The sequence below is a fragment of the Ciconia boyciana genome, chromosome 8 (genome assembly GCF_034638445.1).
Source record: "Ciconia boyciana chromosome 8, ASM3463844v1, whole genome shotgun sequence".
Taxonomy (NCBI): domain Eukaryota; kingdom Metazoa; phylum Chordata; class Aves; order Ciconiiformes; family Ciconiidae; genus Ciconia; species Ciconia boyciana.
In genome coordinates, this window is record NC_132941.1 from 26,806,988 (window position 1) to 26,824,338 (window position 17,351).

The following is a 17,351-nucleotide window of genomic DNA, read 5'->3' on the forward strand; positions in this document are numbered from 1 at the left end:
AGCCAATTTCTTTTTTAAAATGGATTTATTAGATTGGTTCAGCTGGGCCATAAGCCTATCTTTTTTTTTTTATTATTAGCAAATTCTATCTCAATAGAAAGATATGACTTTTAACAGTAGTTTGTTTCAGTAACAACAGAAATCAATTTCACCTTCAGTATTTTACGCTTGTATATGTGTCCAACTAAGGACAAACAAAATTTGGATCCAAATTAGGGTATCAATATTGCAGGCACAGACATTAAATAAAGTCAGTCTTTCTGAACAAACATCACACTAGTGTAGTTGCTTAGAAGTAACAGTATGATAAGCCTTGCAGCTAAGTTTAATGCATGAACTCCAGTGAAACTCCAGTGAAAGAGGCATTTTGAAATTTTAAGCATGCAGCCTCTAAAATCCTGCAGTTCAGATGCCCAAAGCTGGTAGGCAGGCTATGAGTTAATTTTCAGAGGTTCTGAGAACTCAGTGGCACTCTGGAGAAATCGATGGCCGCAAAATCATTACAGTTCAGGCTATTTCCGTCTCAGAAATCATCTACACGCAGATGAGCAAAGCCAGGTGCAAAACAGCCTGAGGAACCTGGAAAAATCCAGATTCCAATTTCAAATATTTTAACTTTTTGTTTACATTTCCCTCCTTTTCACCACTATTTATACTTTGATAAAGTATAAATAACAACACTCAGTACAACGTTCAGCTTTGCAGGACCACCAGAGAGAGCTTGTGAGCTGCTGACATTAATGCAGCAACTTCTTTAATACAGAGTAAGGATGTTTGCTATTCTTGTAATTTGTCCTGAAGGTAAATATTTTTGACACTTCATTAGGAAGAGATATACGACATCTCAAGAGCTGTGTTATAACTGTCAAAGAAGAGAAAGAGCTATACTTAATCTTAATATTACAGCAGTATATCTTCCTTTTGTTATGTGCAAGAAATACAGATGTCTCCTAAATTCTGCTATGATTGAGTACTGATAAATATGTAAGATTTTTAGGAATTACCAGACCAAATTCAACCCTCTTGTAATGGAGCATAAGCATGCCCACACGAATGGAGTTTCATTGGCATCATTGTGCCCTGCCTCCAGCCCTTACCCATCCTCTCCCACGGTGGAAAAGGTGCAACTGCCAGTGTGCTCCCTAACCCCACCACAAAAGCACATTACACCAGCCAGGTATCAGCTGAAATATGCTGCTCTAGGCCCTAACATTGAGGGTATTTACCACAAAGTCATCAACAGTTATTTTTTATAACTTTATTGGCAGCTATCTTTCTTGCAGCAAAAAGACCAATAAGCCAAGCATTCTTGGTGACTACATCTCCTATACACGGACTGCCAGCACAACTTGCAGCAAGTCATCAGAAACGTTAAAATTCCTGGCACTGCAGAGGCAGCAAAGAGACAGACGTGGTCGGCACCGGATTCGCTCTCAGATAAGCAATGTCTGATTCAGCTCAGCACTGCAGCAGCAATGGGATGAAAGGTACAGCTCCTTTGCTGCGAACAAAAAGTGCTTTTAACACATTGGTTGCCTTAAAACAGAGAGGGAGCAGAAGGGTACTTGGTTTGGTTTGGTTTTCAGCTTTAGGAGGACTGAGAGGGAAAAAAGCATTAGCTCAAATATGGACATATATAGGACACACTAGAGATGAGTCAAGCTGCATGTCTGGAAGACAAGAGATGAAAATATATGAGCTGAAAACTAGGAGTGATAGAGATCCCTTTAGTGGTGCCTCTGTAATAGTTAGAGTTTGTCCTAGTATATATGTTTTTTTTCTGGCGTAACTAATTAACACAAGACTCGGGTTGTATTTGAGCACTTCACACAGCAGCTGTCCCTAAAGGCCATCCAAATATCTCACAGCTAAGAATTTGGTGGAAAGAGGTCTGTAAAGGACGGTCAGTTTGAGGAGCAGCTGCCAGGAGATGCAAAGCTACAGAATTCTGAGGCAGTCTGTGGCAAAAACAAGCTGATGACCATGAGTTCAAAAGTGCTAGAGACAGGTAACAGTGTAAAAGAGCACAGTAGTGAAGAAATACAGGAAAAAAAAAAAAAAAAGAGGAAAACTGCAATAGCTACAACAAACTTACTGGCTTAAGTGTCTGTAAATCACAAAGTAAAACCGCCTCTAAAACAGTACAATGGCAGATGTGGCTTCAGAACTGAAAATATTCAACAATCTGTAAATTCCTACTGGCAAAAATGGTCTTGTTCTAAAAGCTATTTTATGTACCAGCAACTGATTGGAAACAGTTGAACCTGCCATCGGCTTAGTGGCACTAAGCTAGGAAGAAGACAAAAAACCCAACAGCCCAGTCCCACTCATTTTACGTGCCCTGTTAGCATCCTCAGGCTCATGATTAAGGGTGACCCTGCTAGGGAGACTGGAAAACATTTAAAATTAACAATTACATTTAACTCTAAGCAGCTAGTTTGAATTTAGCTCACACTGAGAATGATAAAAACTTTAATCGTCTGATGATTATGCAATAGCTTCAGGAGCTATGGTTAATGAAGATTTTAATGCTCATCCCAAACAAGCCACCAAACATGTCAGCCCACTGGCAATTTTGGTGACAGTATCAGAGTGTTATTGCCACATGACATTGCTTTTACACGTCTCTCTGGGTGAGGGGATAAATGCCCTATCATAACTCTGTGATTGTGTGGCCACATAGTTGCACCTCACACTGTGATATTCTCTGTGGAATTGTGCAGATTTGAGAAATGTCAAATAATCACCTTTCATGAGGGCTGCATGGAGCCAAAGATTAATTAATTTACGCTTTAAATGCATTGTTTGTTAGGCATACTTACAAAGGTACTTCAACAAAGAGGAAAAGAACAGACTCTGCTAAGCTTATTGCTGATCACTGCCCAGCCCACTCCCGAGTAAACCCCAGCTCCACAAAAACTTCTGAGAAATACAGGTAGTAAGAAAAAAAAGTGAAGGAGAAGTGTTCACTTTTTCCTCCCATGATGTCAAAAGGTGTAGAAACATGGATCAATTTTGATAGGCTGTCTCATGGAAAAAAAATGTGAATAAGAGGTGTTCCCAAACTTGTATTTTGAAAAAAATATTAGAAACATTGGTTTTATAGCATTTTCCTGCTATGCTAATAGCAGTGCTCAATACAGTAGGTTTATGTGTATGTGCTGCAACCGAGTGCAGACCACGCAGTTGATCCTCCATGGGATGGGAATGCTCCAGCATTGCGAACACTCCAGGCGTACTCACCCCTTCCAGCCCCTGTAGGAGGTACTTTAGAAGGCCCGTGCAGGACTAACAGTCTCAAAAATGTTAGAAAATTACATAGTAATTAAAACAATCTAATATGACATTTGAAAAAATCACAAAGGGTAGTAGTTTTTCTGAACACTGCCGGAGGAAGACATAGTACTGTTTTTTACAGTAAAAACTTTAGCAAGCCACCATATTATCTAGAGATATGTTCTTTGAAAGAAATTACCTGTGTGCTTGGAATTACTGTAATATTATTCTTAGCAGGACAAGCAGCTTCCTGTCAGAGGCCAGATGTTATAGCAAATGGGTGTGTTTGAGGGTGTGCTGTTGTCACTGCAAATAGGCTTCAAAGTAGATTTTTACTTCTACCAAGTATGTTTTCTCCCTACAGATTACTCTCTGTGATTCATAAATTGTATTTTAACTAATGAAAGATTGTGACTGGCAAAGCAGTTCATTTTTACAAAGAAGTTCTCTTGTGTATACGCAAAAGCATAATTAGAGAAGGAAAAACTTTGTGTTTCACAGCAGAAAGGTGTCTCAAGGTGCTGAGGGTTGAATCTCACTTTTACAGAACTTGGCACTGTGAAGATTTACGTGTCATCCCAAGGAAAAAGGAAATACCAAAAGAAATCTAGAGGTTATAGGCATAAGTAGAAAATAACTGGAGATCTAACATGGATAAATGCATCTGGGCAAAAAAGTATTCCCAGTATTCTCTCTATATGTAACACATAACCATACCCAGGAATTTTAAACATTTATTCTATCAATTGCTCTAGATCAGTATGCAACTGCTAAGTTAGATTGCTTTCAAGGATTATGGTTAAGTAAAGAGTAATTCCTGTTTCCCCCTGTGTCATTAGGGTAAAAACCTGTAGCATAAAATGCCTTTGTTTTATTTTGCTGTTCTGTATATTAAGATAGTCAAATAGTAACAAAGGATGAAGTTACATTATGAAGTTACATATCAGAAAGGGGCACAAAATACAGAAAAGGTCTGAAATGAAAATATGATCAATCATATTGTAAGAATCAAGTTTCCTTCAGGATGTAACTGCATTTCAGACTCCACTGGCTCATATTATCATCATCAAACCTCTCTGCTCGCTTCATATTAGAGCTATTTCTATCAAATACAGGTCAGCCACTTCCAGAGACTTTGATTCACTGGCATTTATTTTGGCAAGCTTCCTTTTCTGCAAACATTTTCAGTACAAAAAATACCTTTATAAACTGAGGAGTAATTCAGAAAAGAACCTCTCACTTTCTTTACTAGAATTAGCATCTCTGATATTTCCTCATTTAAATGCACTTCAACAAACAAAACTAGAGAGACTAATACTGTAAAAGAAAATGTTTAAAAAGAAAGGGCTAATAACATAGTGAAAAGTCAATTCCTGCTAGTAATTTCCCTGAAGATTGTGTTGATTTGGGTTTTGTTTTTATAGAGCAGATTGAAAATATTGTGTATGTGGCTAAAGGAAGTCTGGTTCTAATTCTGAGGGGAAAACCTGGAGTTATATGAAAATACCAGTGGCAAAGAAAAATAACTAATTCTAATATAATGAAAAGCAAAGCAAAGCTCAAACCACAAAATCCATAAATTAGTAGTTATGAGTACTACGTCTGTTTTTAATTAATATATTCATAACAAAAAGCACAAAAAGGCCTTTAGTCATGGAAATGGGCTCTTATATACATTGAAAATTCTGGGGGAAAAAAGAGAATTGCAGAACAGGGGAGAGAACATAAAAGGTTATTATTATACCAATCCCCATCAGGACTGTCCAACACCTGAAACCTTTTTCTGAGCACCACCAGAACTGTAATTAAAGCAATTATCCAGACCACTGTTCCAGCTGTCCCACCACTGCAGGCCCAGCACAATGGTTGCAGGGTGAAGGGGAAACCCAAATAACCAGCAACCAAGATGCCCCACAGCTGTCCTACCACCACGGCTTCTGACTAGCCTTTGGTCTTGCATCAAATCATCGATCATGACCTCAAAAGATCTCATCTGTGTGTTGTATATCTTTGATAGGCTTTGGGGGAAATGAGTAGGCTTAAAAAGACGGCTGTGTGAAATTGCCTGTAGATTTGAGATGTGATAATCAGCCTCAGCTATCATTTCAAGAGAAATGGTATTTAACACAGCTCCACATTTCCTGCTGAGCTATTAGCAATATAAACATGGTCTTTAAGATGCAAGGACTAAAGCCTCAGTTAAGAAGTGCCATTTGAATAAATACATTCTTTTTATCTTTTTCTTAGAGACATTAGTACTTATCAGCTTTCAGAGGACACTAGCCTTAAAACAATCATATTCATATAGAATAATTCATATGGCATATCATTAACCAAATTAATTCTAATTAAAAGTGACTTCTTGATAATGATTTCTGGCATTCTTCTGAGCTCAAGCTTCCTTTATATCTACTTATAGTAAACTTTCTGAAAATCTAGAGCAAGACAACACACTACCCTATTCTAAAAGGATTTTGCATTCAAATGAATATATTTAAGAGAGTGGTTGATGCTGACAGCAAAATTGTTGCACCTTATAGAGCTTGGAGAAGCAATCTATAGTATTTGTCTTAGTCACATACGTAACTGTTTTGATGATGAGAGAAGTGTTTATCCAATATTTTATTGGCCTATTTGTCTCTAAATTCAATTTATGTGTCAGATTATGTACTCAATACTAGTTTTCTTCTCTCCCTGCATTTTTTTTGTGTTTGCCCCATGGCAGTTAGATTATTTCTCACTCCCAGTGCTACTCACTAGGCTGTATGGCATAATTAGTGCCAAGATCGGGGTGCTTTACAAAGTATTTTTCAAGAGGGGAAGAATTGTGCTTTGATGGGAGGGGTGAAATTTTGTTCAAGCCACAGAGTACAGAATGATTTAGGCAACTGAAGTTAAACATACAAATGTTAAGCAGTATATTTGTGATGAATTTATCTAAAAGTGATTTACATAAAGTGCTATATTAAAAATTAATGGCTACAGCACATCATTAAGTACTGTTAAAGAGGAACTAATTGTGTTTGGTTTTTTTTAATTTGAAAGCTGTATTTTTTGCATAGGGCAATAAAGCTTGTCATCTTATTTTTATATAAATTACATTAATAAAAAGTGAGCCATTTTTATGTGCCAATAACATTGTACAAATAAAAGAGAGGTAGTTGAGAATAACTTATTAAATGCCAAAATGAAACAGAACTGGAGATCTGCCTACAGCTTAGGGGAGCATCAGCAGGACACCAATTACCCAGGGCAAAGCCTGAGCAAAAACTGCCCTGCACACACCCCTGGTTTCCGCTGGGAAAACGCAAGTGCATGGCCAGGAAGAGAGCTGCGGGCACCTTAACACAGCCCTTGGCCTGGACAATTGCTGGAAAAGGCCATTGCAGATCTTGGTGGGGTAAGGATCACCTGGAGGTGAGGATCTGGGCATAAACACAGCTGTTAATCCTAACCTGCAACATAAGCGTCTCTCGGTATTAACACCAACACTGTTCTGACATTTCAGACTATTTTTCTTTTTAAACTATTGCAAAACTAGATACATTTTAAAAAACTTAAAATATTGTTTACCTCTTGCTTAATGTAACCCATATACTCTCTAAAATAAAGACACAGTGAATTTCAACTCAGATCATAAAACAATTTTTGAACCTCCTTAGTATCTACACTGGTAAACACCTATAATTTAGTGCTTCCTAGCTAACGCCTCTCAGCTCATCTTTTCTATTTCCTATTTGATAAAAAGGAAAAATTATATTAGCTTAAACTGCCACTAAATGATAACTGCTGGCAAGTGCCTGCCACTGTGATTATTATGCGTAACTAATTTAATTACAGCAATCACAAATAAAAGCAGGCATACCCTGTAAATAATATCTAACTGCAGGAGCCATATCAATATCTAAATACCAGCCGCCACTCAGATTACTGCAATTAACCCACCCATCCATTGATCTTTTCCCATGGTTATTCCACCAACAGTGACTGGACAAAGCAAACCTGTTGGCACAGGCCTGCTCCAACCTCTTGGCAGACAACAGGAGCTGGGTTAAAGCACTGTATTAAAGCAGCTCCACGGTGTCCATAAAGACCTGCCCATTTGTAAAGCTGTCCCAGAGCTTCAGCAGACTGAGCTCTCTGACAGTGCAGCCATGCTAGTATGATCTCCCTCCTGGCCTCTGATGCTCAGCTCAGGAACATGTTGCAAACTTCAGGAAGCTGACACTGAAGATGCTTGAACATAACAAAGAACCATGCGGTGTTCATTCAAACACTCTGCTAAAGTCACAAACAGCTTTGACCTCGAGCTTTTAGGAGAAAGGAAAAGTTTCAAGATGAGTCTTGGTTTTCTGTTGCTGGAGCGTGTCCAGAGAAGGGCAATGAAGCTGGTGAAGGGTCTGGAGAACAAGTTTTATGACAAGCAGCTGAGGGAACTGGCGTTGTTTAGTCTGGAGAAAAGGAGGCTGAGGGGAGACCTTATTGCTCTCTACAACTACCTGAAAGGAGGTTGTAGTGAGGTGTGTGTCAGTCTCTTCTTCCAAGTAACTAGTGATAGGAGGAGAGGAAATGGCCTCAAGTTGCGCCAGGGGAGGTTTAGACTGGATATTAGGAAAAACTTCTTTACTGAAAGGGTGGTCAAGCATTGGAACAGGCTGCCCAAGGAGGTGGTGGAGTCACCATCCCTGGAGGAGTAAAAAAATGTGTAGATGTGGCATTTCGGGACATGGTTTAGTAGGCATGGAGGTGCTGTGTTGACAGTTGGACTAGATTATCTTAGAGGTCTTTTCCAACCTTAATGATTCTATAATTCTATGATATTTTCCTCAAAAATCGATGCATGGATAAATGGTAACAGAAAACAAACCACTATCTGCCACTTGGGCTTAACATGAAATTCCAGACCCTGATCTTCAGATGTAAAAGGCTGAAGTAGATACAGGTACCCCAATGATGAGCTGTTACCTCAACGCAAGTAGTATCTACTTAACCCGCCCCCCCCCCCCCCCCCCCTTGCTTTCAGTATAAATAAACTATCAATGACCAGCTTCTTGCAATAAATCTGACCCTTATGTTCAACAAACGATATCTCCTTCTGCCACTCCAGAAAAAGGCATTTCTCGCTAATGGAGCCAGTGCGGGTCTTTCCAAAATTAGGGCTTCCAGAAGCAGCATCCTCTGCCAGCCTGCCAGAAGGCCCCTGTTGGGGAATTTGTATTGTACCCATTGAGGCAAATTAAACGCACATTTGTGCTTAAAGTAGAAAAATATAATTAATGAATGTGATTTAGCTTCTCTGAAAGTCTGCTAAAATATGGTTAACTAGTAAATTATGCTATAGAAGTTGTGTTATACAAAACTTTTTGCTACTATATGAAGGCAATCAAATAGAGTGCCAAATGGTTGCCTGCCCTTAATGCTTCCAACATTTGGGCAAGTAGGTCACCTCAAAAAAAAGAGAACTTTGCCATATTTTATCACTTTCACATGAGAAAGTAAATGTAGGTGCTCACAATGTGAATTATCTTCATTCATGACTTAAATATCCCTTTCTATGATCTAAAACATCTTTATGGTACATAACAGTTACACAATTGACCAGATAGTCATGAGAAATATATCACCATTAACTTGAGTTGCATTTTTATGATATAAAAGCAGAGGATGGACCCTATCTCACCTCTGATCATGTGCTGGTTTTTTCCTTCTTATTCTCTCTTCACTGAATTGGGTTGCTCTCATTTCTCTTCTAATATGCCCTACTGTTTTACAGACTTCAGTTTATCCTCTCCCCTGTGCAATTTCTTAAGCATCTGGACATCTTTAACATCATCTTTACAACGTCCTGACATCATCTTTAACCTTGATAACTGCCTCTACGTATTGACAGCACAGTAAATGCCTGGTACAAAACAATGTTATGACTTACACTAGCCCTGTCCACAGGTGCAGGAACTGACATAGGTCATTAGGAGCATGGATATTCACATGAAAAGATATAAATATAAAGGCCTTGGAGAGTGATGAGTAGGAGTTGGTATTAAACATACACACACACACTATGACTGACAAAGAAAAGGTGGACTGAGAATTTTCAAACAACTGACTTGACTATCCAAATCGTCCACTACTAATAGAAGTCTTCAACTTTCAGGTTTTCAAATAAAATCTGTCACACAGATAAAAATCAAGAGAAAAACCAAAGAAGCTAGGAGTTAATCAACAGAGTCCCTGCTGTACCTCTAGAATGCCCAATTTTCTTTAATACAAGAAAAACACTGGCTCAATTCAGAGTCCATTCTTTTTTTGGTAAACAACAATCTTACACTTTAATTTAAAATAAACACTTTCTCCTTCCCTCAGGATAATGGAATGTACATAAAAAACCAATTTAAAAGTTAATGTCACTTCTACAACATTTAGTACCTATGTATTGCTGGTATCTCCTTGAAGTACAGGGGAAAAAATGGCAAGTTTGGGTCCTAGTGTGCAGGAAGTGTTGCATACTTTTCTACAACAGTGACTGTATGGCATTGCTGTGACAAATACTGTGACGCTATTCATAATTAGAAAATGTTGGTTCACTGAGTCCCAATAACAATGATTTCAACCATCTATAATATGCAGTTTTACATTTCTCAGTTGTAAAAATTCTTCTGCTAGTCAATACCATGTTCAAGCATCATCAAAGTTGTTGTGACAGGGAGAATGAGAATATGTTGAGAATGTAAGTTTCTTTTCAAGATTACTCAGATGTCATTAAAAAATTTAGTAACAATTAATGAATGCAGAAGATGAAAGAAAATGCATTTAAAACTCCTACTAAGGAGGATTTTTTATTAGAATAAAAATTTGAATAATACTACTAAAAATATAAATTCTAATAATTTTTATTAGAATAAAAATTTGGATAATTTCTACAGTGCAAGCTATATGTGTACTTTATTAATGTTCTTAATTTCAACTTGGAAAACTACTCATTTAATTCTGCTCACCTGAACTCTTCAAGAAAATACATTAATTTGATTAATTCTTAACACTAATTGGAATGGGTATCGTATTTAAATAACAGAGCAAGTACTTTTTTTTCTATAGGACAGAAAATAAGCTAAGTAGCACCAACTGCTGAAAATGCTTGGTACTGAAACAATCAATTACAGCCTGATTTTCTGTGACAAGCACTTCTTAACTGTTTCTAATTTAACTAAGCACACAGTTATGTTTGATACCATCCACTAGTAACAATTTATCTCTTACACCTTGTTCTATTTTGTCTGTCAGCAAAGACAGGGAGAATTCTGTCATACATTTTAACAGAAGCAAGTTAGAGACATAAAATTGTAATTTCTTTTGTGTCTTCCTTTGTGTTGTCCTTTTCTGTCCTCTGATCACCTTTCTTGAGTCAAATGTTTTTGAAGGGTAAAAGCAGATTTCCCTCTTCACCCCCAAATATCCTTTACCTGTATGCCTGCTCTTTTTCACACACTTCTTATTCCCTTGACTGACACACATGAATATCTGTGCCTAAGAAATCAGGAATGCCTCTTCAAAAACTAGGTAGGGTTTCACAACCTGTTCAAATTTTGTATGATCAACTCAAAATGTAATTTTACGTTTGTGTCTTCTGTTTCATTTACTTTCACACACATAGCACTCCTTTATCTAAGTAACTTTGCTATTCACTGTACTTTATCTACTCCAGTATCTTTGTGCAGTTCTATATCTTCAGCACTTCTAAAATTCAAGGATCTGACACAACTTTCTGTTTCCCATTTTTGAGTATGCCAGTGCTTCAGTTAAAGGTTCGTAGCCAGATACAATAACTGGCAAAATGTCTGGAAAAAGAGACAGGAACAAGAACATTAGCCCTACCTTCAAAACTGTGCTCATTTATGGCCTCAGATCACCCTAACAGCAACACTACCACAATTTCTTTAACTTGTGCATCTAGAATTTCCTTTTCATTGAACCAAGCAGACATCTGGTTATACGTCACTATCTATTTTGTATAGCGTAGAAATCTGGTGTACCTTCAAACTTCAAGGAAGAAAATAAATTTATAAAAATAAATTTTGCAATTCATTTTTGGAACATATTATTGCCAACACAAAATGCTGCTTTATTACTCACTTTGTAATGTCTTTATTTGCATGCAAGTAAACCTCTGAAGTAAATACAGGCATTGCACAAGCTAGGTGACTTTTTTTCGGTTTCATTTACAAAGTCTGAACTGAGCCTTCACAGTTGATAAAGTAGTAGTAAATAAACGTGCCTTGTCAACAAGCATTCTGGGCTAATCGTTCTTTCCAGTTACCAATGCATATCTTTAATCTCCTCTCATCATAATTCCTTCCTACACCTTCCCTTTCATTCAGGATTGCTAATTCTTTTAACCATCCGGTGTTCTCCTAATAATGCTATGAGAGAAGTTCCACTGACTTTGATCTGCCAACAGATCTTTTCTGATCCGGTTTCCCAAATTATCCTGCAGTTTGGGCACAGGTCTTTCCATCAGGCAACATTTAATGCTGCCTGCTGAACAGCATCCTTTGCTACACCAGGAACACACTTGGGGCAAAGCGGTATTAAGGGTCCTTCACATTTTTGCAGTTGGGATACTAGCAAGCACAAGCTTAGCCTTAGCACCATCCCAGGGCAGCATGTAATGTGAAATTCCTGACCAGCCCCATTCAGTAGGTCTGTCCCTACCTGCTATGGCCTCAAACACAATCTGCCTGAAAAGGAATCTGGGAAGAATTGGCGTAGGGCAGATTTATACACTATAATGTTCCCTTTCCAAGTTATGTTCAGTAAATTCCCAGCTGTTTACTTGTACTGCTGTATGCGTTTCTGGAAAAGACCAATATGGAAACTCTGGGGACAAAAAATTGCCTATGATAAGCACTGTATTAAAAAAAAAAACACACAAATATCTGGACTAGTGCACAAAGTAAACAAATTTCATCTACAGAGGCTTCTATCCAATAGTCAATGCTTAACAATTTCCCACTTCTCTGCCATTTCTGGGCTTACTTTGAGAAGGAGTGCCATGAAACAAAAAAGCAATGGACAACTTTCATAAGCTCTGATATTCTCTATTTCATTCCTGGTTCTCTAAACACATAATGAGGTCAAAGTAAAACTCTTAGCAGGTCTTATTTCTGTGCCCTTTCATGCATAAGCTAGAATCAGCAACTTCAAAGCTATTCCACTAATGCTTAAGGTGAAAAAAGATGCAGGAGGCCTGCTGAGGTAACAAAATAAAGGCAGAGGAAACAAGCTGACTTGGAAAGTCCTGGCAACTCAAGCTGTCTCTAGCACAAAAGATTGCATCACAAAGCATGTTACAGAAAACAAACAGCTTTTATTCTAAGCTCTATTTCTATCTGACACTAATTACAATCTATATATTTCCTTGAATTTTCTCTTTTGTTTGTTCTTTAAAAAAAACAACCAACCTACAGATAGTCAATTTTACTCACAAATTGCATCACAGTGCACAGACCTGAAATTGCTTTGCTGACCTGAAACAGAAACTGTTCTTTCCTTTTTAAAGCATAAACATGCTGCTGCCAAAGAAGCAGTCAGAAGAATGTAAGGTAAAGACTAGTGGTGAGTGTAAAAGAATCCTCTAAATATTAACGTATCTAAAAGGATAGCTACAAGTCTTCAAATGAAAAACGAGCACATAAATTCAATAGAAATAAAACTTGCAAAACTGAGTTCTAAGCTCAAAATCAACCTTGTGTCAGTTACTGCCAGAATACTATGCCGATGCATGTCACTCATATACGCACAAATGGAAACCATCACACTTATATTCATACTCAAACACTGATTTAATAAGAATAATTACCCATTCTGTGCTCACTATACTTGATGATAAAAAGAAATAAAATGAAAATTACTGCCAGTGTCTGAGGAGCTCAGGCAGTTTTAGGAGAAACACGTTACGTAACCTCCTGTGAAAAATCAAACCGGTGAGTAAATATTTTCCCACTGCAAGTAAATGTTATTTAAAATAAATTTCCATCTTACCTTAACTTTAAGCACAGAAGAAAACATTTTGGCATCTTCAGAAACTCCTCCAATGTACATTTTTTTGGTGAAGACAGGCACATGGTCATTTTCATCCTTCACTTCAATAAACACCTTGGCTGTATTACCTAAAAGAAGGAATGAAAAGTATACATGGACCATTTGGCAATAAATCTTTAACACCTACTGGAGTTCAAACATTTACAGCCCAAACAGATCATGTAAGATAAGTGCACAGATAACACTGCAAAAATAAATACATTAGAAATAATAGCACATTTGGTATGAAAAGTATGAACTTGAAGGAAGTAAAGAGATTTCTTTTTTTTTTTTTGTACTCTGCTTTTATTGTTTCTGCATTTGCAATTTTTTCTGAATCAATCTTGAGCCGAAATTTGTACCTTTATAGAAAATTATTCCCATTATCTGTACACCTGCGCTTTGCTATTAGGGCTATCTGAATTTGCCTGTAAGCAAAAAGCTGCCATGGCTTTCTTTAGAAAGCAAGCTACTTGGGGAAAATATAAGAAAAGACCTGTAACTAATTTTTCAAATAAATAGAAAAGCACAAGTAAGAATATTGTACTTCAGTAGCACAGATTTTGGTCACATTAAATTCTCACAAGTGTTATAAGGAGGTAATGAACAGGTGATGTATACTAGTAGTTATGTTGCAAACAGCAGCTTGCTTTTTCCACTTCATGTACAGCTTGCTTTATGTATTTTAATCATTACTAACTCCCACGCAAATACTGAATGGGTTATTCTGCCATGGAGTCTGTAAAGTCACAAATGTTCATGCAATAGCGCTGGAAGAAACATCTTCTGGATGAACAACATGCTACTTTACATTGCAGGAACTCAAGAAGTATTACTTCCCCTCTAGAGGTTCAACACACCTTCAAGCAAAATACAGCTGTTAATTTGTGTTTTATTAAACAGTTACTGATCCACCCCACTGAACAATAAACATCTCTCTCCTTCTGCAAGGAAAAGACATCTAGCAAAAATTATGGACCTAGTGCAAAAAAGATTCAACTGCACAGTAATCTATACCAACATCTGTTTGTCTCTCAGAATTGTGTAATCCAGAAAGATTGCTGGAAATTATAATATCCCATTCATTAAAACCACATTTTCAAGTGATAAACTGCCTCATTTCAGAGTTGGTTTTCCCAACTTGTTTCAGTGCCAGGGTAATTTAAATGTTGCACAGGTGCCATGCTGATCTGAGTTAGCTTCAAAATGCAGTCTCATTTAGAAAGAGCTTAGTAGCTGTATCTTTAGGGGACAAAAACTTAAAACCCAGACTATTTCTTTAGACTGCCAAAGTCACCAAAGATATCCTGTCTATCTGATGATCCAACTGATGGGAAACAAATGAGGACTTCATAAACATAACTGAAAACTGAGAAAAACATTTAAAATGCCATCCAATGCATTAGTACAGAGAGAAGAAAAAAAGAGAAAGGAAAGAAAAAAAAGGAAATGACATTTCCTCACAGGAATAATCAGTTATTCACCTTCCATACAGATCTGTGCAGATATGTTAAGCAACTTGTAGGTGCTGTTACTTCATGGGGAAAATGACTTCACGACAAGCTCTCTTTTTATGGATGTGAAAAAAAAAGCCATAATCCAACATATGAATGTGTGTAATGTGGACATAATGGTCTATTTGTAATAATCTCTAGATTGCTTATGTTCATTTTAAAAGAATGCTTCTTACCTTGACTACATTATTTATTACAGTGAAGAAAAATTTCAGTCAAAGAGGTATTGTGAGGTCCTATGAATAGTCAAATCTCTCTTGTTAAACCGGATCCTTAATGTTTCTGGCTGCAATACTAATTTACAGTTAGAAACTGCAGCCCTGTTGAGAAAAATTAGATTCCCAGGCAGGCTTTTTCACTGCAGCTACACACTTAAGGGAAGAAGGCAATTGAAGCAGGATTACAGGCAATGTGTGTAAGTGACCTTGCCCTGCTGAGCTAATAAACAGTTATATCAATGGCTGGCACCAGTTTACTGCTGTAGGGAAGATCCTAATTGTATCACGTTCAGTGCTGGTAGGACTAGGCATTTGCTAACCTGCACTAGCTCTCTAATGCAAGTGAAACATCTTTTGCATAGTACTCGCTATCTTCATCATTTCAAAGCCAGTTTTGGTGAGGTGGCTTAGCCTCGTGCAAAGTTTGCTTTGCAATTTGCTGAAAAACATTTGTTTAATTTTCTGATAGTTCTCTGAGCTGCCAAAATGATGATTTGTTTAGCGATGGTTGAATGTTTTGAAAATGAGAAATGAAAGTTACTGCATTAAGAACAAAGTAAATTAAATACCCCGCGTATATACAGAATAACAGTAGCATCGTTAATGTTAAACATATACCTTCATTTTATCTTACTGCCTGATTGTTATACACAGCTTATATTTCATTCTTTCTGGCAGATGGAGGGGAACACAGCATCTGTGAACTCCTCACTACCGCATGCTTTTTATCTGATTCCAACCTACAGCTGGCCACAGTGAACAACTCCCAGCCAGTTACAAAGGTTACCTTATTCTCACATCAGATAAGCCCAGAAGAAGCGCACATTAAAATCCCTCATCAGAAACTGTGCCATGCGTGTGAAGGTCATGCCAGACCCTTCGCCATGGGGATTTCCCCAGCCACTCTGCTTGATTCAGTCAGACATTCCCTGCACGCCGGGCTCTGGTGCCAGAAACACGGGGTATGGTGCTCCTACATCCACCACCCCTGCACCTCCAGTGCCCTGCCTGACTGAAAAGGTCACCCAACCTGAGCATGCTCTTACAGAGTCTGGTTACAGCATTAGACTCTTTTTTCCTTCATATTCCAAATATTTAGTGCTTGTTCTAAATATTGTTTGTGTGTGGCTGTAGCCCTCTTTTCTTGTACCTGAAGGGAGGCAACAGCATCCACTATATAATGTGCCCTGTTAGTTACTGGTAGTCTCGCAGGTAAGGCAGTGAACACTGAAGGACACCAATATTTACATTCACCTTCCAGAGGGGAAATTTTGTATCCCCATGTATGTAAAACCTTGTTTCTTTGGTATTCTAGGTCTGGAATCCAGCTCCCGTTACATTCTTTTTCATGGATTCCAGGAGTTGAAAACAGAATTTACTCCTCCATGGTACTTCTTGTGAGACCTCACGCAATCAAAGTATAATTCTTATTACTGTGAGTGAGCTACCTAAATAGCTGGCCAGGTGAAAGAAGAAAGGATCCTTCCCTGGACAAAGCAGCACAGGACTGCCAATGTGGCCAAAAAGAGCAGAGAAGAAAATCTTCTAGATTTTCTAGACTGAGTGCTATAACCACCTTCCTTCAGCTGTGAGGGAAGTGCTTTTCTGCACACAAAGTACACCGATCATATTTGATAAGCAAACAGCTTCTTTAGTTTTACTGCACATTTTTATTGCTAAGACACATTTATTGTCTGGATTTTTCACACCAATTAGTTCAACAATCATGAAGGTCAGGTCAGCTTCCCAGACAATACACTGCAAAGGAAGTTTCTGCACCACATCCTCCTGCAAGGTCTCCTGTGTCCCATTGGCCTCCTCTCTTCTAGACCCCCCTGAGATGAGCTGCAGTGCACAGAGTACACAGAACCGCAGCTGCTTGTAAGTCATCTTCAGCTTATAAGAACCAAACATATTGCATGCACTGCTCCAGCTAAATAATTGCTCCCAAGACTAGAAGACGAGGCATTTGGATCTTTCAGCTTCTGTGATTTGCTTAAGGAGAGTGAAAACATCCTGAAAGCTGCTCTAAAGGAAACCTGAGGATCCTCTGAAACACATAAAACTAGTAGATCATGAATGACTAACATAAAAAACAAAACCAACAAAAACTCCAGGGAGCTGGTCAGAACTACTGTGTACTAGCATTTCCAGAAGTTTTTCCCAAACACACTTGTTGAAAACTCTTTTCCACTATCACTGCTTATCTAAGTAGTGCTAATAATGTGCCTGATTCATGTAGTTTCTTGCCAGATTGCAGAAATTA

General features: G+C 37.9%; 1 protein-coding gene across 4 annotated transcripts in view; it reads right to left on the minus strand.

Moving 5' to 3' along the window:
• Nucleotides 1-17,351, minus strand: part of PCDH15 (protocadherin related 15) — a 378,762-nt gene that overhangs the window by 52,299 nt on the left and 309,112 nt on the right. For all 4 annotated transcript variants that reach the window (XM_072869959.1, XM_072869956.1, XM_072869957.1 and 1 more), the window contains exon 25: nucleotides 13,315-13,442. In XM_072869959.1, the coding sequence (XP_072726060.1) occupies nucleotides 13,315-13,442 (128 nt within the window). The remainder of the gene's footprint in view (nucleotides 1-13,314; nucleotides 13,443-17,351) is intronic.